The sequence below is a fragment of the Nomascus leucogenys genome, chromosome 8 (genome assembly GCF_006542625.1).
Source record: "Nomascus leucogenys isolate Asia chromosome 8, Asia_NLE_v1, whole genome shotgun sequence".
Taxonomy (NCBI): domain Eukaryota; kingdom Metazoa; phylum Chordata; class Mammalia; order Primates; family Hylobatidae; genus Nomascus; species Nomascus leucogenys.
In genome coordinates this window covers 30244912-30266349 of record NC_044388.1, presented here as the reverse complement: position 1 = coordinate 30266349, position 21438 = coordinate 30244912, and the positions used below count along the sequence as shown (strand labels likewise).

Genomic DNA, 21438 nt, shown 5'->3' with positions numbered 1-21438 from the left:
TTGGATCTCAACTAGGTGGCATTTTCTTTATCTTAAACCTTAGCTTTAATGCCCTGATCATTTCCTAAACTGACTAGTTTCTCAAAGCTGGTGAATCACCTAAAGCTGCAACTGACCTTCCTCCTCAGCTGTGGCATTCAGGTAAAATCCTGTCTTGAAATTTCACCCCACCAAGGTGAAAATGATGCTTGCTTTGGGCCTTTCAGCTTCTTCCCCTCCACCCCCACCTCTGGCCTTCCCAGATTCTGATATCACTTATCCCTGATCTGACTTCAATTCTTGCAACGGGTTGTAGGTTTAAGTGCTTTGTGTGACAAATTAAATTGTCTGCTGGGTTGCATATTCTGCCTAATGAGGCTCAGATTCACCTCTGACTTGTGAATTCAGTCTCCCCTGCATAAACACACCAGTGCACACACACATACAACATGTAACAATGATCCAGACAATGGTAATGTGAGTTAAAATGATTCCTGATTTCTAATAAAAATAAAACATCTTATTTTCTCTAATGAGAAACAGCATATCAAAAAATGAGATCCCATTTCTAACGGGAAACAAAAAAAGGCCTGAAATATAAGTCATTTGTTTCTAATTGTACTTCTAGGAATTCAGCCTAAAACAATAACCAGAGAGATGTAAACAAATATTTATGTGAGAAGATATTCACACAATCACTCACAATAGTGAAATATTGAAAACTACAAAGTTGCAACAATAAACACTAGTCAGTATGTTAAACTGCTTACCAGTGCGTCAAATACAAGGAAGTCATAGGTTTCACTGTCTGACATTTCCATCATTATGTTAAAAAGTGCATCTAGTGTATCTTGCAAAAACTGAAGATAAGAAAAACAGAGAGATTATTTTGATGCTTTCATTCAGCTCCACACCATAGAAATCTGGGTACAACTAGGTTTAAATCAAAGAGGTTTAAAATGGCATTTTTTTAAAAACTAGCACACTTGTTTAACAACATAGATAAGTTTTGTATTTACAATGAACGGTTTAATTTTAAATGTTGAACCCATTAGGTATAATTGGATAGGTATATATATGTATGTATGTATATTTCTAACTATGAATATATAAACATACCTTAACAATCTCTCCTCCATCCACTTCCATTAACTTCTTCAGGTTGTGTTTAATGTTCTGGGAGTTGGAACGCCAATTTAACAAGCCTAACAGGTCAACTAGGAAGAACAACCACAAACATTAGACACGGGTGAGACAGAACAACCCAGACCATTTCAGGACATAGCTAAAGAATTCTCTAGAACAGGTAATTGCTCTTAATAGTGGCTAATTCAAGATGCCTTATATATTCTTTTAATTTACTATCTCCTATCTAAGTCAGAGAAAACCTTGTGGGTCCTCTTTCATTCTTCAAAGAGAAAAAAATTAACCATTAATGCATAAGAACTTAATATGTGGCTGAAACTAACATTTCTCAAATAATGACATCATGGTCATAAGAAGTAAAGCTAAGAAGCACGCTAATGTAACCTTCCTACTTTTAATTTGCTGCCTTACTTAACTTGTCCCTTATCACTACCTATGTCTGGGTGGATTCAGAGGGAAAGAGGAACATAGGTATGTGTGCATCTCTCTCTCTCTCTCTCTCTCTCTCTCTCTCTATATATATATATATATATATATACACACACACACATATATATACATATATATACACATATATACGTATATATATATATATACACATATATATATGCATTAATTTATTTCAACATCATGTTGATTTTATTTTTTCCATCTTTTAGATGAGGAAACTGAGGCTTTGTGAAGTTAAATTACATGTCTTAGGAGAGGTAGAAATGGAATTTTATCACATATTTATCTGATTTGAAAAACCAACTCCTTGCTACTCTATCATACTGTTTTCCCCAGAGTTCTTTGAAGAAATAGATAAGCAAATCAGACAGGTGGCTATTTCAAAGAAAAGGTGGAACAGATTCATAGCCCTTAGCATAAGTCTGGCATAAAAATCTTAAGGTATTTTTTGACTTACAATGGAGAATTTTGAAACTTCAAGCAACTTATAGCTTTAATAGTTTAATAAATGTTGAGCTATCAAAAATGTCAAAGGGGCTGAGCGCAGTGGCTAACACCTGTAATCCCAACACTATAGGAAGCCAAGACAGGAGTATTACTTGAGCTCAGGAGTTCAAGGCCAGCCTGGGCAACATGGAGAGACCCTGTCTCTATTAAGAATACACACACACACACATATGTGTGTGTGTGTGTGTGTGTGTATGTGTCACAGAGAAACTGCAGTTATCTGGACTGTTACCGTATCAAGCTACTATTTCTATTCAGAGCACTATCTAGTAAATGTAGCAATACATACTTTTTTTTTTTTTTTTTTTTTGAGAGACAAGGCCTCGCTCTGTCACCCAGGCTGGGATGCAGTGATGCAATCTCACACAGTGGTGCAATCTCACAATCTCGGCTCATTGCAACCTGCAACCTCCACCTCCCAGGATCAAGCATTCCTCTCACCTCAGCCTCCAGAGTAGCTGGGACCACAGGTGCACCACCACACCTGGCTAATTTTTGTATCTTTTGTAAAGAAGGGCTTTTGCCATGTTGTCCAGGCTAGTCTTGAACTCCTGAGCTTCAAGCAAGCCTCCTGCCTCGCCCTCCCAAAGTGCCTCCCAAATCCCTCCCAAAGGGATTACAAGTGTGAGCCACTGCGCCTGGCTGATATTTTTCAATCAATGAATTTGTAGAAATATATAAGTAGTTACACATGTGTATTTTTCATAAATAGTCAAAGTGCTTCTTGAGGGTGTTTATCGGCTTGCCTATTGTTTAGGCCCTGGGAAGCCTCCAAAACCTAGTGCCTAGGGATTCCTCGCGTCTACAGAATAAACTTCCAATGCCACACTGAGAACATAAGGCCCCACCTATATCTCTCCTGCACACTCCAACTACCACCATTCTCTTTTACCCTTTAGCAGTCAGAGAAATCCAATCACTACGGCCCAACCATGGCAGGTTCTGAAATATCTCTGTGTCTTTGTGTATATTCTTCCCTTTGCCTGAAATACCCAGAAATACTATGTATTTGGTAAGATGTACTTGGTATCTCCTTGACTCTTCCCATAGTTTTGAGCCATTTGAAGCCAGGAATCATATAGTATTCATTCTTTTATCTCGCCTTAGTACTAGGCATCTGTTAGGTGTTCAATACATGTTTGATGAAGGAATAAATGAATGAATGGAAGGGGAACCAGTAGCCCTAAGGAAACTGGTAATATACTCAATCCAATCATTAATATATTCATTCATCCACTAGGCACCATCTACTTCTATATTCTCTAGCTCTTATTTCTGTCACAGGCTAGTCGAAGGTATTGCTCATTCCATCACTTGACTCATAGCTGCTGGAGGAAAAGGATTTAGTCCCTTCACCAGGGGTGAATATTCACCCAGCAGCTTCAGCCCCAGCAAAGTACCCATCTATCAGCCCAGAGGTTTACTTCCTAGTGATACCTGCATGCCAGACCACTGCTCACATAGGAAAATATTTTGGCATCTGGTGAATTGTTAAGGTCTTAGGGCCAGGAGAGCAGTGACACGGAGCTACAGAAAGAGCCCCAGGCTTGCTGTGTTTCTGAGATTTATACAGGTTTATCCATGTAGCTCTGTTTAATTTTTTTTCTTGCTTGTTGTGTCTCTTCAATTGCATGGGTGTACACAATTTGTTTATCCACTCTGCTGCTGATAAACACTTGGGTTGTCTCTAGTTTTTTTGCTATCATAAGCAATTCCGCCATGAACATTCTCATACGTCTCCTGGTATACAGGTAGAGCAGCTTCTCTAGGGTAGAAAACTAAGGTGGGATTTCTGGAGCATCAGGAAGAATATATTCAACCATATTAAATATTATCCAAAGTCACTGTCCTCATTTTACATTCTCATCAGAAATGTGTAAGAATTCAGGATATTTCAAATCTTCAGTAATGCTGAGTAAAAGCGCAAGTTACACAAGAATTCACACAGGACACAAGACTTCAATTAGACAGTTCAATTATTAACTACATTAATACTGTACACTGTATAGTACTGTATACTGTATACTTGAAAATTGCTAAGAGAATAGATTTTGAGTGATCTCACCACCGAAAAATAAGTAAGGTTGCATGCAAAAGTCGCCAGCTGCAGGAGATTACTGAGCACTTGAAATGTGGCTAGGGCAACTAAGGGACTGACTCATAATTTAATTTATTTACATAAAATTTAAAAATGCAAAATGAAACAATATACCTTAAGGGCTACAGATGTGGCAAAACTATAAAGAGAAGCAAGAGAATGACAATCCCCAAATTTAGGGTAGTAACTGCCTTCTACCCTAAAGGAGAGAATTTAAGAACACATACTTTTAAAGAGAAAAGAACGACAAAGCTATTCAGACTCAAAAGGTTAAAAGTCACTGGAGTTTGTAACAAACAGATCTTGGAGACTCTGTAACTGCAAAACGATAAACTATAAACTGTTTGGAGCTACAAAGAGCTGCTTTCAAAATCCAAGTCCACCACTTAGGAGCTTAATAAAGATTTTTTGCCACTTTAAAACTCAATTTTCTGATCAATAAGCTGGAGATGATCATGGCAAAGCTGGTGCTGGAGCGTGCAATGACTGACTTGAGTATGAAACTCCTGACCCAAGGCCACGCACCTCTGGGGGCCTGCACATTCCTTTTTCCTGGAAAACAAATCTATTCTTACCTTCCACTGGGCCCAGAAACCAATGATCCCACACAAATTGGTCTGTTTTAGTTTCTAAAATACAAATCAAGTAAACAAAAAAGAGTCTCCAAGATCTGTTTGTTAAAACTCCAGTGGCTTTTAACCTTTTGAGTCTGAATAACTCTTCTCAGGCAAAGGAGGAATGCCTTTGCTCACCCTCTCAGTGAGAACACTGCTACCCTCTCTACTCAGTCGACGCCCTCACACAGTTAGCTGATGGCTTATTAATGTTCTTCAGCTTTTTATTAAATCAAATTCATTCTTTCTAATTTCCATCAAGTCAGAAGAAAGCAAATGCATGAATAATCTGCAATCACTTGTCCCTGGAATACCCCATTTTCCCTGATGCTCGTGATGCCTTTGCCAAGTCTCCATCTTTCCCTCTCTGTACCGTTCCCTCTCCCTGCTCTCGGTCTGTTTGGATGGCAGGTCACTCGCTCTGATTCAGACGAGGTTTGCCTTTTTTAAACCTTCTTTGTAATAAGATATTACTTCTGACTTTTTTTGTATGTTCTATGATGAGTTTGTCTTTTTTTTTTTTAATCAAAACATCAGGAATAAGGATGACAAAAAATAAGGCATACAGTGTCATCCAAAGGAACATTGTGATGATGAAAATGTATATCCATCTGCCCAACGCAAAAGTCACCAGCTGCAGAAGACCAGAATGCTTGAAATGCGACTAGGGCAACTAGCGGACCGATTTATAATTTATTTTTATTAATAAAATTTAATTAACAAATAAAAATTGTATGTATTTGCAGTGTACAACATGATGTTTTGATACACACACACACGGCAGAAGGGTAAATCAAGGTAATTAACATGCACATTACCTTACTTATTTTTTGGTGGTGAGAACACTTAAAATCTACTGTTAATTCTAAAGTATACACTATACTATTAACTGTAGCCATGAGGATATATAACAGATCTCTTGAACTTATCCCTCTTGTCTAATTGGACTTTTGTACCTTTTGTCCAACTTCTCCCCAATCTCCCCACCCTCCAATTTTAATTAATTTAAATTTTACAAGCTACATGTGTCTGGGGGCTACCATATCAGGACAGTACAGGCTAGTTAAGAACATTCAGAAGATGGGGTGAAGTAGATATATCAGCAAACGAAGGGTCTACATTGAGAACTGCAAGTTGTCAGGAAACCCTACATTTTTGACAGGGAGATAACAAACAATGTAACAATATGGTTACCTCTAACAGAAATTCCTTTTGCTTTTCATTACTAGTTAATTTCACAAACTTGTATTCTTTTCTTTATTATTCTTTGATCTGTAGTCCAGAAAGGATAATCTACTAGATGTTCAATAAGTGTTATCCCTCTCAAATATCCCTTGATAGTTTTAAAAGAACATTAATGCTTTATATAGTATACTACCATACTTAGTTTAAAAAATAACATTTTGACATTTCATAGTTAAAAATTTGGAAAATACGAAAAAGAATAAAGGAAACAAGAATTATCAAACTTTGGGTTAGTCCTATTCGTCGTTTTCTGTGTATAAATAGTGATGATGATTGTGATAGCTGACATTATAGTGTTCATTATATAGATCAAATGCTATTTTGTTTTTACGTATTTTAATTTGCTGCATTCTTTGAAATAGATACTATTATTGCTCCCATTTTAAAGACAAGGAAACCAATTCACAGCGATATCAAGTCACTTACCCAAGATGAAACAGCTAATAAGTGGCAGAGCTGGGATTTGAAGCCGGGCAATCTGCAGGCAGTTTTTATTTAAGTATACTTAAATAAAACTGGGATCGTATTGTATATAGTGTTAAAAAGTTCATCGTGTCCTTCATTGTTTTGAAATACCATATTTAGCAGCTGCAAATATTTCGTCACTTAATTATAAAATGTGGTTAAACTGACCCCGACTATCAGACATTCGGGTTGTTTCCAGTATTTCCCTGTTCCAAATAACAGGGAAACAACATCCTTGTACATAAATCTTCGTGTACATCTCTCATTGTTTACTTAAGTTCAACTTCCAAGAATCAAATCACAGGCTCAAAGGGTCTGAGGACATTTAAAATCCTTGATAGGCCTTCTAAATTATCTCCCATAAATGTTGTACCCATTAACCTACCAGCAGTTTATTGTTAATAGATTCACTTTGTCCACAACAAGGGGTATGTTGCTGACGGTTTTGTCACGTCTTCTATGTTTCTGGCTTCATTTTTGGTGAGGATGCTTTTACTTGCACATATGGATTAGCCCTAAACTTCACTCTGTGGAGTCTAGCCACTTGTCCAAGTTGAAATACAATCCTTATTTTTTTGTCAACCACGATTTGTCGAAACAAACAATACTGAGCCCTTCTAAAGATCAGGGATCTGATCCCTGGGTTTCCCCTATAATTACACTGTTTTGTCTATCTTGGCACCCCTGAAGGCAGAGCTCTTGCCTGTACCTCACTCAAACTGTCTACAAGGCCAAAGGTACTAGTGTCTACACAGCATATGGAAGACAGAATTTCTAGCGCAAGTCCCCTAGGCAGCTCATTCTTGGTTTACTGCATCCAGTAGGGCTCCTTACACATTACTTAAGTTAAATAAATAAGAAGTTGATATTGGCTATCAAATGTCATAATCTACACAAGAGACGTTAAAATTGATATCAGAGATTTGAAGGAAAAACCAAATGAAGCCCTCTTTGAACTATTCAGCTGAATTTATGGAAAATCCCTGACTGCTTGGAAAAAAATGGGAAAGAGGAGAATATACGAGGGAAAGACGGAACTCAAACAGGAAGCCCTGCCATACCTGTTTGGACAGGAGACTGATTATATTTCTTTGCCAAGCTCCTCCCCTTATTACCAACATCTCTTCCTGCACATACTACACAGAATGCACTATCAGGGAACATATGGCTTTTGAATTTCACAGTTGCTGTTAATAAATGCATTTATAGGTTTTATGATATTAAATACTAAAATGTTTTTCATCCTGCTCTAAAGTGGACAATGAAACTTCAGAAGAAGCTGTGCAATGTGATCAGCACTACCCGGAATACCACTTGAAAAGCAGAGAGCAGAATCCAACTGGCCAACATCCTACCTAATAAGACCCAGCCCCATATGGTCCAGCCCCGTGAGCCTAACCAAGGAGCCCAGGAAGGCTGAGCAAGAAGCTTATTTGTGTCAATGTATTCACCACTCCTACCGTTCTGGGTGAGCTTTGTGGAGCAAATGAGGGTGGCAATCTGAAAGCTGTCTTTAGTGCTATCCTTGCTTGGGGTGAAGGTGACCAGGTTTTTGGATGCTTGAAGCTCTTTTTCTTCCATCTCCATCTTGGTCCCAGGCAGGGTCAGGTAGAATTTAGCATCTTCCATTTTTTTGTTGTCACCCTAAAAAGGAAGCATGTTAGGAACACCCAACGATGGCCAACATCTCTTATATGCAAATACAAACAATTTCTATCATGCATTTTCAGCATGAGAAGTGTGGCTTTATCAAATTATCCTGAAGATCCTTTCCAAATCTGAGATACTATGATATCTTTCTGCAAACATTGAGCCCAGAAATAATTTCATGATTGAATGGAAACAGAGTAAGTTGTGAACTAGAAACCAGAATATCCTAGTCTCTGTTAGAGTAAATAAATATATTGCAGAATAAGGTTAAATTTCATTTTCTTTAGTCTCTAAATGGGGACAATTATACTTTATTGGGTTGATGGAAGAAGAAACAGCTTGCCATCCCTTCCAAAATGATTCATAAACTAAGATTTTAAGAAAAATATTCATCAGGTAGAGGCATCTCAAAAGAGCAGCCAACTGTGGGGAGATCCCCAGATATTGTTGGATAAATGAGATCTTCCAGAATCTACTTTATACTCTAAAATCTCAGTAGAAGTGGGAGCTCAGCACCAGTTGGAAGAGAAGAACAAAGACAAAACTCTCAGGGAAGGATATAAGGCCCCAGAGCACAGAAATGGTATGTGGCTCATGGTGATAGGAAAACCACATCCACCACACGCTACTGAAGCCCAACAGTGCACCTGTCCACATGCCATGCAGGATGATGCAAAGAGCAGATCATGAGAGGCCGACCCCTTACCATTCACTGCTAGGGAACACCATTCACAGGAGAGGGTGAGAGCCTCCTTAGAAGACTCAGTAATAAGGCAACTCACTCTCTCCAGAAAGGAGGTGGGAAACCACAAAGCGGGAGGGCCCAGAGCCCTCTGGGTTTCTAGATTTTAATGGGCAAGTACAGAAAGCTCTAGAAAGGCTTCTGATGTTTGTACAAATAAATGTGAATGGAGCCTTAAATGCCCATTTGAAAGGAAGTATTCTTCTCAGCCATTTTCTGTTAGCACCACCTTATAAACCACCAGATCATGCCTCCCATCCTGCAGAGTGGTGCCATCTGGGTTCATCAGCTTCACGAAGGCCACCCCAAATGCTCGCTCCGATTTATCTCTGGCTGAAAAAGCAGAAAGACATGTCTGAGCAGTGCAGAAAGACACCAGGAGGCGATGGCTATGACACATGATTTCACATTTTGCTTGGGGGTGTGGCATTCAACCATATTCTAATAAGCACAATTGAGCAAACTGCAATAAGCCATGTACCATGTGCCAATGAAACTGCCTGGCACCCCCAAGTATGCTCTCCTCTTCCTACATCCCCTAATAAATGAGACTAGCATCTGCCCAGTCATCCAAATCTGAAATGTGGGTGTTGACACCAACTCCACCCATGTCAACTCCATGTCCTAAATAGCTCTGGAGCCTGTCTCTTCTCTCTCCATCTTGCTGTCCCTTCCTGACTTCAGGTCACCCTCACCTCTTCTCTTTATTTCTACAAGACCTTCCCAGCACATCTCTCTGTCTCTAGGCTCTCCCACCAAACACATTCTCTATGTTGGAATGAGGTTTCCAAAGTCCAATCCAATCATGTCAACCACCCTGCTTCAAAACACTTGAATGAGAGATCTCAATTTATGTTGCTCTAAAACAGGCTCTGCAAGATATTTATTCTACTCTAGGGTTTATGGTGCTGCCCAAGGTTTCTTCCCCCTTCCTCCCCAGAATACCAGCTCCAGTGCCAGGAAAGAAGATCCGTATGCCCTGTGGCAGCTGGGAGGAGGGTGCAGCTTCATGAGGAGGCAGAGCGCCTCTCTCTTGGTCTTCGGGGCCAGTCTCTGAACTCACTGGGTCCCCTGCTTCAGTGGCTCTGAGCGGGGTAACCTGTTGCCTGTTTCTATCATAGGCACGGCTCTGTGGTCTGCTGTGAGTCTTGGGTCCCCACACGGGTGGAGTAGTCATCCATTATGATCATACCTCAATTTGTTTATCCATTCTCCTATTGATGGGGATTTAGGCTATTCTAGTGTTGGAGTACCACGGGTAAAGCTGTTATGAACATGGACCAACCCCTCCCCAAACCTCAAACCAGAAACCACCCTTGAATTGCACCTCCTTAACATGGTTGAAAAACATCTTCAGCCTTCATGATCTGGCTCCAGCCCAGCTAGAATCAGATTGCCTGGGTGCTAACCCAGCCTGGTCATATGCTAGCCTTGTGACCACAGGCAAGTACCTAACCTCTCCGTGCCTTAGCTTCTTTGTGTATAAATGTAGATAAAAGTAGAATGTACCTTATTATATTATTGTGGATACTAAACAGGACCATGTACAAATATAGCTTCACATAATACTTCATACAAACTTGATCTTTGTTAATTGTTAATTGATAATTGTTAGTTATTATGCAGAACCATACGAAATGGCTGATATTTGGCCATTTAGACCTAAAAAATGCCAATTTCACACGATTCAACCTGATACTATTATTGCTCCACTGGTCCTTCTTTAGCCATACTGAGCTCATTTTGGTTCTCCCAACACCTTTCTCCCATCACCCTTCACTGGGCTAATTTCCACTCACCTTCAAGTCTCAGCTGAGATGTAGGAAGTCATATGCATAAATCCCCCAGACTGGGTAAGGTGCTGTGCTACGCATCCACTACAAGTCTTTGCCCCTTGTAATATACATATCACACTATTCTGTACATAACCACCCACTTTTTCGTTCATCTTCCTAACCAGACCACAAAGACTCTGCGTGGGAGTGTCCAGCTGGCTGTCATAGACCAGGGCCTCACCTGCAGCCTGTTGTGTAGATGGTGTTCATTTTTGGAAGGAGAGGTTACATTTTTATGCAGTGCTAAATGAGAATAAGACAATTCCAGAAATTTTGTGATCAATCTGAAAATAATCAATTTTCTTCTCTGCTTACACTTTAGTGCAGCCATTTCAAGAACTGTGACCTAAGACTTGAAAGAGTTTTTTCATGAGAAAAATGATAATTTGGGGAGACAAGTGACTAAAGAGTTTCCTTGCTACTGCAACATGGCAACATGCATTATGAATGTCTAGGAGGGAGATACAATGTATATATATCCTTTCCTATAGCTATTTGATTGTGAAATACAACACTTTTTGTTATAGAGCATCTGCTAGCATCTTCGAGCAGGGGACCTCAAACCCCAGGCCATAAACCCATACCAGTGTGTGGCCTGTTAGGAACTGGTCTACACAGCAGGAGGTAAGCGGCAGAGGAGCAAGCAAAGCTTCATCTGTCTTTACAGCTGCTCCCCACTGCTCACATTACCACCTGAGTTCTGCCTCCTATTGGATCAGCAGCAGCGTTACATTCTCACAGGAGCCGAACCCTATTGTGACCTGTGCATGCAAGGGATCTAGGCTGCACATTCCTTGTGCAAATCTCATGCCTGATGATCTGAACTGCCTAGTTGCAGGAAAACAAACTCAGGGCTCCCATTGATTCTGCATTATGGTGAGTTGTATAATTATTTCATTATATATTACAATGTAATAAGAATAAAGAAAACAATAAATGTAACGTGCTTGAATTACCCTGAAACCATCCCCCACCCCCGGTCCTTGGAAAAATTGGCTTTCACAAAACCAGTCTCTGGTGCCAAAGATTGAAGACTGCTGTGTTTGAGAATATTAGTGTTCACAAAACACATTTTGAGGAAATCCTAACATCGAGTGATAACACAGACCTTGCACGCCCAGCAAAATTCATGATGCTGATTTCCTTAGCACCAGTGGTTACAAAATACAGTTGCCAAGTCTCTAGTTTCCAAATATCTTGTTCTCCAGCTTCACAAGAGGGCTGTCAAGCCAGAGCAATTTTTTTTTAAGTGGAAATATGTTATAGACCTCTTAATACTTACTTTCCTGAGATGACCTGTGTCGGAAGGTAAATCTTATATGACAGCGTGTGACTTCTTCTATAGCAATGGATACCTGTGTCATAGTAAGAAATTAATAGTTTACAGACACACAGTACTTTGCATGCATGGTTTATTTCATGGAATTAGGCTCAATTTTATACTTTCCACAGCACAAATTACTAGAGAGTGAGATTTGGTATAGGTTTCATTCAAAGGAGACTGAGCTATTTTCAAATCAAAAGAATCTCAGATCATCTTGCTGTTTATCATAGATTCTGAGCATAGAGATACTGTGAATTTCTAGCATTTTCTGAAGTAAGAAACAGTAATACTTCAGAGGGGAAATACTGGTACTTTGAGGTCTACACAGGACCTTTCAGACTGCAAGATGTGTATAAATATAGTAATAATTGGATCTATAAGACCTAATTATTCCATAAAGAGGGGGAAAGGTAATAATTAGGGCTCATAAAGCAGCTTTCTGCTGCTTACATACCTACAGGGGAGAGAAGAAACAGAGCCTTGGGGCACTCAAATGAGCAGAGATTTGTAGTGTGCAGTTAAATCATGGCATGATTATACTTTGGAACCTTATGCAAGCATGTAAAATACATATCTGAAGAATTTATATGCATTAAGTAGTTTTAAAAAGCACAATATAAATTTGCATCAACAGCATCATTCTAAACATATGAACTATAGAAAACTGTTGAAAATGCTTAATTCTAAATTGAGATATATGAATGCAATTAAAAAAATTTTTTTTTCTATGAAGAACTCGTGTGACTTCGACAACCAGAAAGAGCTGATGGAGCCTGGGATTCAGAAGAAGTGGACTCTAGTTTGGGCCCTGATACCGGTCAGCTCTAGGATCCTGGGAAGTCACTGAACTTTGAACCTCAGTACCTAATCAGAAAGACGGCGTTACAACACCTGCTTGTTCTAGTTGCAGAGCCTTTGTGGGGCTCAAAGGAGATGACTGATCTGAAAAGCACTTTGGAATGTGTAATACACATATTGAAGTTGAAAAGAGGCCCAGAACACTTGGTGAGAGGCCAAGAAGAAAAAAATGTTAGGAAACTGTTTGCACAGTGTGAAAATTTCTGTTTGGTTTTGTACCATCTTGGCAGTCTATTATATCCATCACGTCAACCACAAGCTTTGCTATTCAAATTCCCATACATCACTGAGTTTCTTAATGATAAATGCTCTTAATACAGAGTTATAATTACCAATTCATTTCTTATTGCACACCATAGGCAACTTATCTAAAAATTTCAAAACAAAGTAGGAATAATTTGGGGGTAAACAGAAGATAGGAATCTAACTGAGGTTTAACAGATAACAGGGGTTACAAATGACTCATTCTCACCTTGACAGTCTCATACCAACAGGGCTGCTTGACTTGGTAATAGACTACTGATTTGTATTCTGAAATGCCTTCATATCCAGCACCAGGGTGAATTGCTTTCTTTGGATGGAAGGAAAAAATTACAAGGGAATAATTTTGTTTAGAAAAGTAAGAGGACCCCATATACCATGCACAAGCCCCTCATCCCCAAACATGTCCACACATGCCCTACACTGGCACTGATCGGCTGATTAAGTTTGGGGGATGAAGAACAGAGAAGACTGAATTTCTACCACTTTATTCAAGGGTCTATAATATCAATTTGGTAGCAGCTAAGGAACCCAGCACCGCCTAAATATTCTTCTTTCCTGTAACTTGTATTTTCTCTTCCCTCCCCAGGCCCGCATTCTCCTCTGATTCTTTCCTCTTTTCTCTCTCAGGGAACATGACAATGACGAGAAGTTAGGTGACAAATGCAGACGTGCCGGTGTTTGCAGAAAAGCACTTCTCTTTCCTGGTCTACATTCTGTTTTAGGGACTTAGGGTATTGGCACAGTATATTCACTCAACTCAGGGCTGCATCTTTTCCTGGTCATGAACCACTGAGCTCAGTAGAACCAGGCCTTGGTGGGGCACTATCAAACAAAATGACTAACCAGGAGAAGGTGTCTACTTGAAATGAGCTCATGTGCGCTTATCAACAGCACAAATAAAGCACTCTCATACAGTGGCTCATAGCATTCAGTTTCTCCCTCTCATGCAGAATACGACTTGACTTAGTAAACTGCCTAGCTATCTGCTTCCTTAATACATTATAACATCCATGGCAAGTGATGAAATTGTATTTCATTGTAGCCTCAAACAACTATGCAACAGGACACTCGCTGAATCAAGTCAATCAAGAGCTTGGTTCTTGGTTACCAAAGCAGGTAACTACGGCTCATATGAGAAGAGGTAGAGTTCAGCAGAGGCCATGCAGCCTCCTGTGACCACCTCCTGCCTATCCTCTTTGATGTCAGAATCGGGGCTCACTTCTTTATGTGGGTAGAAAGCTGGCAGATACCCGTGTTAGATCTTGTCTTAATTTAAAAAAAAAAAAAAAAGAAGGAAAGAAAATGGAAAAGAAAGGAAAATAGAAGGGAGGGGGAAGGGGGAAGGGGGGAAGGGGAAGGGGGAAGGGGAGGGGGAAGGGGGAAGGGGAGGGGGAAGGGGGGAAGGGGAGGGGGGGAAGGGGAGGGAGAAGGGGAGGGGAGGGGAAGTGGGAGAGGGGGAAGCGGGGGGGGGGAAGCTGGGGGGGAAGCGGGGGGAGGGGGAGGGGAAGTGGGGGGAGGGGGAGGGGAAGTGGGGGGGGAGGGGGGAGGGGAGAGGAGAGAAGGGAAGGGAGAGGAAAGAAAGAAAAAAAAAAGAAAAGAAAGAGGAAAGTAAAGCAAAGCAAAGCAGGCTACACATGGTGACTCATGCCTGTAATCCCAGCACTTTGGGAGGCTGAGGCGGGCAGATCACAAGGTTAGGAGTTTGAGACCAGCCTGGCTAACATAGTGAAACCCCTTCTCTACTAAAAATATAAAAAACTCAGTAGAGCATGGTGGCAGGCACCTGCAATCTCAGCTACTTGGGAGGCTGAGGCAGGAGAATTGCTTGCACCTGGGAGGCAGAGGTTGCAGCAGGCAGAGATTGCGCCACTGCACTCCAGCCTGGGTGACAGTGCAAGACTCCATCAAAAAAAAAAAAAAAAGCCCAAGAAGAAAGAAGAAAACAAAAGAAAAGAAAAGCTGCCAGAGCTGGAGGAACTCTGGACTGGAATTCAGGATACTTGGATACCCTCCCAGCTCTGCCACTAACTCCTATGTTTCCCAGAGAAAATAACTCATCCTTTTAAAGTTTCTTACAGTTTCCTGTTCATTAAAACTAAAGAGCAGGCCAGGCACGGTGGCTCACACCTGTAATCCCAGCACTTTGGGAGGCCGAGGTGGGCAGATCACGAGGTCAGGAGATCGAGACTATCCTGGCTAACATGGTGAAACCCTGTCTCTACTAAAAATACAAAAAAAATTAGCTGGGCGTGGTGGCGGGCACCTGTAGTCCCAGCTACTTGGGAGGCTAAGGCTGGAGAATGGGGTGAACCCGGGAGGTGGAGCTTGCAGTGAGTGGAGATCGTGCCACTGCACTCCAGCCTGGGCGACAGAGCGAGACTCCGTCTCAAAAAAACAAACAAACAAACAAACAAAAAACAAAAAAACTAAAAACCAAAAAAAAACACCAAAAAGCTAAAGAGCAGTGGTAGCGGATGCCTACCCAAGGGCTCTTCCAGTTTCAGTCTCTGATGAGCACATCTCCTTTGGTTCTGCTCACTCAGGGAAGGAAACATGCTTTCTGATGCTATTCGAGCACCCAGGCCACTTAGCTCAAGCCTGAGAAGAACTGATCAAGCTTGGTAGTGGCTAAATAAGTTGAAAACGATAAATAACATCTGCATTGGAAGCTTACACATAAAATCATTAGTGGCTGGAGCTATTTCTTAGCACAGGAGAAATATAAAAATAAGAGTCTAGAAGAGTCTAGATAGCTTCCTTAGTGAAACTGCTCACTGCTAATCACAAATTTAACAGGCTTTATATTTCTTTTCTCAGGAAAAACCAAACCCATCCTGATGCGAAGAAGAATTAAAATACGGCCAAAATTCTACAGTGATTGTAAAGATGGATGTGATAGTAGCAGGATTTCTGGGCCACGCCACGCACCTCCAAGAGCTTGCCCTCCTCATCGTGCACAGACATTGTCACCTCCACATTCTTTGGCGTCTTCTTCTTCCCTTTGTCAAACTCGCCATGGATCAGGGTGACATAAATGTCATTCCGAACATCTCCTGCAACATGACAAGCATGCTGTGAGTGTTGCTGAGAGAAATCATTCTAAGTTTCAGAACGTCATATGACATAAAAGATAAAGACAGTATGAAATGGTCTGGTTTTATACTGAACTACTCATCCGACAAAAGGCTTTCATATGCATTTGCTGTCTTCAGCTTATCTCATTTTACCTTTCCATGCATACCAAGATGTCTTTGCACTGTAGTTTTATAGAAAATTAAGTAGTAATTCTTTCTCTATTAAAAATTTCTATCTAATAATAAAAACATATTATATATTGTTAGGTTACAGTGGCAGATGGTTTTTCAATAGTGCCGTGGAGAGTGTGATATTTTGAATACATCTGATAATAGTGAAGGCAATTGTCTATTGAGTGCTTATTATAAGCTGTGCCAGGCACTGGTCAAAATGTCTTATATGTATTAATGTAATCAATTATAGACTAACTTGTTAATCTACAGAACAACCTGATGAGGTAGACACTCTTTCTGAAAGCCTACCGAGTATGTTTTTCTTTTCTTTTTTGATACATGATCTTGCTCTGTTGCCCAGGCTGGAGTATGGTGGTGCAATCTCAGCTCACTGCAACACTGGCCTCTTGGGCTCAAGTGATTCTCTCACCTCAGCCTCCCAAGTAGCTGGAATTACAAGCACACATCACCACGCCTGGCTAATGTTTTGTATTTTTTGTAGAGAAGGGGTCTCACTACGTTGCCCAGACTGGTCTCGAACTCCTGGACTCAAGCAATCTTCCCACTTCAGCCCCCCACATCCCCCCAAAGTGCTGGGATTACAGGTGTGAGCCACCATGCCCAGCCTAGAGTACTTTATATTTCTTTAAATCAGTTTACTTGATTTCATCAATGAAAAAATGCTTTCTGCTGCTCTTTTTTTTGTTATCCAGCAAAAAAAATTTTAATTAATAAATGTGTGGCCCACATATTGAAGAAAAATATTAAATGTTATTGAGGTACATAAAAGAAACTTGGAATAAATGTGAAGTATATTAAACTCCTAGATGAAAAAAGTATTGAAAAAATGATTCCAATACCTGCACTATATTAAACTGCCTCCCAATGTAAAAAACAAAACCTTTTAACACTATAAGAAAACAGGAGTGCATATTTAGAGCACTGATCATTTTCATCATTTCCTCAACTGGAAAAAAAAATAAGATACCGCTTACACTTGCTGAGGATGAAGAAAAAGGGGCTTATTCACACAGCACAGTTTGAAATCTTACTTGACACACTCTTTGTCAATGGAGAAATTGAAAATGTGTCAAAAGTCTTAATACAGCAATTCCACTGGTAATATTTGTCTCAAAGTATTAAAAATGTGGGCAATAATTTATCTGTAAGGATATTCATTGTGGTGTTTATAAAAGTGGAAACATGGAAACAGTCTCAATTTCCAAGCACAGGGAATTAGTTGAATAAATTATGGTATAATCCCATGACGGAGGTAATATTCATTTTAAAAAGTGCTTGAGCTCCTACTCTGCAGCAGGCACGTGCTGGGTGTCGGGGTGGCGATGGTGAGCCACTCACCAGCCCTGCCCCAACTCAGGTTACAGTCTAGTGCCGGAGAGAAGCACCAGTCAAATAATCTGCACAAGTAAACCCACCATTAGCAATGGAGGAACATGCCAGGCTCTGTGAATGCACAATACCAGGTCCTGACCTCGTCTGCAGGGTATGGGAATCTTTCCTTTCAGCTGTTAGCACAGTCAGGGAGAGTGGCTGTGCAAAGGCCCAGAGGTAGGAGACAACCTGACTGACATCCTCACAGTGAGTGGGTATCTGGTGTGAGATGAGGCTGTAGAAACAGAAATAAGCCAGATCCCCCTGAGGCCGGCGGGCAAATTAAGAATTTTTATATTTACCATCAACATAAATGAAAGTCAGTAAGATATTTTCAGCAAGGGAGGAGTGGGATGAGATCAGGTGTGCTTACAGAATAGAACATTCAGGATGCAGTAAGGAGAAGAGAAAATGAGCGAAGAAAGAGCAGAAACATGAAAACCAGGTAGGAAGCTATGGCAGTTGTCCAGGGAAGAGGCCACTGTAGCTCCAACTTAGGTAGTGGCAATGGAGATGGAGAGAAGGGAGAGAGAGACTTAAGAGTCCTTTCAAAGGTAATGCTGACAGGCCTTATCTACTAATTTATGTGAGTTGTAAAGGAAAGGGAGATATCAAGCGTGACTTTCTGGCTTCTTGCTTGTGCAGTGGATGGATAGGTGGGTGGATGGATGGGTGGGTGGGTGGATGGATGGGTGGGTGGGTGGGTGGATGGGTGGGTGGAGGGATGGATGGGTGGATAGAGGTTGGGTAGGTGGATGGATGGATGGATAGATACATGGATGGATAGAGGTTGGATAGGTGGACGGTTGGATGGATAGGTGGACGGTTGCATGGGTAGGTGGATGGGTGGGTGGATGGATGGATGGATGGATGGATGGATGAATGGATGGATGGAGGTGCTATTTTCTTAGATAAAAACACAAGAGAGGTGCCTCAGGCCTAGATGCACAGAATTATGAGGTTCAAATGGGGATGCTGAGTCAGAATTAGCCAATTAAAGCAAGGAGGGGCTGGATGTTGTGGCTCATGCCTGTAATCTCAGCACTTTGGGAGGCAGAGGCAGGAGGACTGCTTGAGCCCAGGAGTTCAAGATTCACCTGGGCAACATAATGAAACTTGATCTCTACCAAAAAAAAAAAAAAAAAAAAATAATATATATATATATATATATATATATATATATATTAGCCAGATGTGGTGGCTCATGCTTGTAGTCCTGGCTACCCAGGAGGCTGAGATGCGAGGACTGCTTGAGCCTAGGAGATCGAGGCTTACAGTGAGCTATGATCACACAACTGTACTCCAGCCTGGGCTACAGAGCAAGACCTTGTCTCAAAAAAAAAAAAAAAAAAAAGAGGGGAGTCCTGAGGCAGGAAATAGCTGGATATATGGTCCTACAGTTCATTAAAGAGGTCTCAGTGCTGGAGCTACAGATTTGAAGGTGACAGGCAGATGAAAGCCAAGTGAGTGGATGATACCCCTAGGGAGAAAATACAGGTGAGACAGAAAGAGGGCTGTTCTGCACTGAACTGTGTCCTCCCCAAATTCATATGCTGAAGCCATAACCCCTAGGAATGCAGAATATGACTGTATTTGGAGATAGGGCCTTTAAAAGAGTAAGTAAGTTAAAATGAGTTCATATAGGTGGGCCCTAATCCAATATGACTGGTGTCCTCATATGAAGAGATTAAGACACAGACACGCACAGAGGGACAACTAAGTGAAGAACACAGGGAGAAGACGGCTGTCTGCAAGCCAAGGAGAGAGGCCTCATGAGAAGCCTTCCCTGCTGTCACCTTGATGTTGAACTTCCAGTCTCCTGTCCTTTGTTGTAAGTAAATAAACGTTGACGCCACCCGGTCCGTGGTATTTTGCTCTGGCAGCCCAAGCACACTCACACAGGGTCTCAGGACCAAATAACAAAGAACTTCAACATTTAGAGGCGAAGCAGAATATGAGAAGGTGGCAAAGGGGTTCTAGCAGAGGCCCCAGGGAAATGGAGAAACAGAGAAAAGTGGGGGTCACCAATGAGAAGGGAAGGAAATATTTCAACAATGTCAGATGCTGCTGAGAAGTCAGAGCTGATCACTAGGCTAGAAAACACCCATCAGATGTAGCGATACCATGATCATGGGTGACTCTCATGACAGCTACTCTTGAGAGGCTGGAGTGGGGCTGGCAGAGGTGAGAACAGAGAAAGAGAGTGGACAGAATCACTCCTGTGATGCTGAAGACAGAGAGTCAAAGCTCCTTGCTTGAGGGCAAGGGGGTACAGGGACGAGTTTAGGAGGCAACTGGAACCAGTTCACGTGGTGACGGGACAACAGGAAGGAGTTCTGAGCCCAGGGAGTTGGGTCTAGACCTGAATTTCTCAGACCTGACTCACCACCAGATCCCCTTGGGAGCTCTGAATCGGTCTCTAGAAATCTGGGAATCTGTATTTTCAAGGAGATCTTCAAGGAGATCTTGATTAGCTGATCCACAGACTAGCACTGGAAACCATTGTTCTAGATGATTTTTTTTTTTCTTTTTTGAGATGGAGTCTTACTCTGTTGCCCAGGCTGGAGTGCAGCGGCGCGATCTCACCTCATTACAAACTCTGCCTCCCAGGTTCAAGTGATGCTCCCGCTTCAGCCTTTCAAGTAGCTGGGATTACAGGCATGCACCACCACTCCCAGCTAATTTTTTTTTTTTTTTTTTTTTGAGACAGAGTCTTGCTCTGTCGCGAGGCTGGAGCACAGTGGTGCAATCTCAGCTCACTGCAACCACAGCCTCCCAGGTCCAAGCAATTCTCCTACCTCAGCCTCCCGAGTAACTGGGACTACAGGTGCATGTAAACTCGCCCGGCTAGTTTTTGTATTTTGAATAGAGATGGGGCTTCACCATGTTGGCCAGGCTGGTCTTGAACTCCTGACCTCAAGTGATCCGCCCACCTCAGCTTCCCAAAGTGCTGGGATTACAGATGTGAGCCATCTCGCCTGGCCGTATTCCAGATGAATTTTAAAACCAATGTAGCCCTTGGCATCCTATGAACCAATCCTATTGACTTAAAAAAAAAAAACAAAAAAAAAACTAAATGTTCTTTTACAAGCCAGATTTAAAAGGTAAACTCACCTTATTCAAAGGCCTCAGGAGAAGCCAACTCTGCTGTTACCTTGATCAAAGGATAAACTTCTCTACTTTATTTTTTCAGATTTGTGTCTTGTTGTAGCAGTAAAACAACCTTCAGGTAAAGAATATTACTACTAATTTTTTTTTTTCTTAACAAGAAGACAAAACATTTTCCCAGAATGTTGATGAATGTATATCAGGGTAAAATAGCTATGTAATGGGCAAAATAAGCAAAAAACTATCTTCTTTTATGAGAAAAAGAAAGAAGAGTGATCTCCACTTTATAACTTTTTTATTCATTCATTCCACAAATATTCATTTAAGACCCACTACATGTAGACAATGTGGGCAGCAACAAGTTATCACTGCCCCTTAATTTCTCAAAGGAGAAATAAGATTTTGTATTATTTTAAAATAACCTAATTTTTTTTTTTTTTTTGAGACAGAGTCTTGCTCTGTTGCCCAGGCTGGGGTGCAGTGGTGCGATCATAGCTCACTGAAACCTCTGCC

The 21438-nt window shown here is 41.1% G+C and overlaps 1 protein-coding gene across 1 annotated transcript in view; it reads right to left on the bottom strand.

Moving 5' to 3' along the window:
* Positions 1 to 21438, bottom strand: part of DOCK5 (dedicator of cytokinesis 5) — a 234068-nt gene that overhangs the window by 84555 nt on the left and 128075 nt on the right. The window contains exons 14-20 of the mRNA XM_030816990.1: positions 16106 to 16230; positions 13386 to 13484; positions 12014 to 12086; positions 9126 to 9229; positions 7965 to 8148; positions 1099 to 1196; positions 750 to 839 (exon numbers count right to left, since the gene is read on the bottom strand). Of these exons, the coding sequence (XP_030672850.1) occupies positions 750 to 839; positions 1099 to 1196; positions 7965 to 8148; positions 9126 to 9229; positions 12014 to 12086; positions 13386 to 13484; positions 16106 to 16230 (773 nt within the window). The remainder of the gene's footprint in view (positions 1 to 749; positions 840 to 1098; positions 1197 to 7964; positions 8149 to 9125; positions 9230 to 12013; positions 12087 to 13385; positions 13485 to 16105; positions 16231 to 21438) is intronic.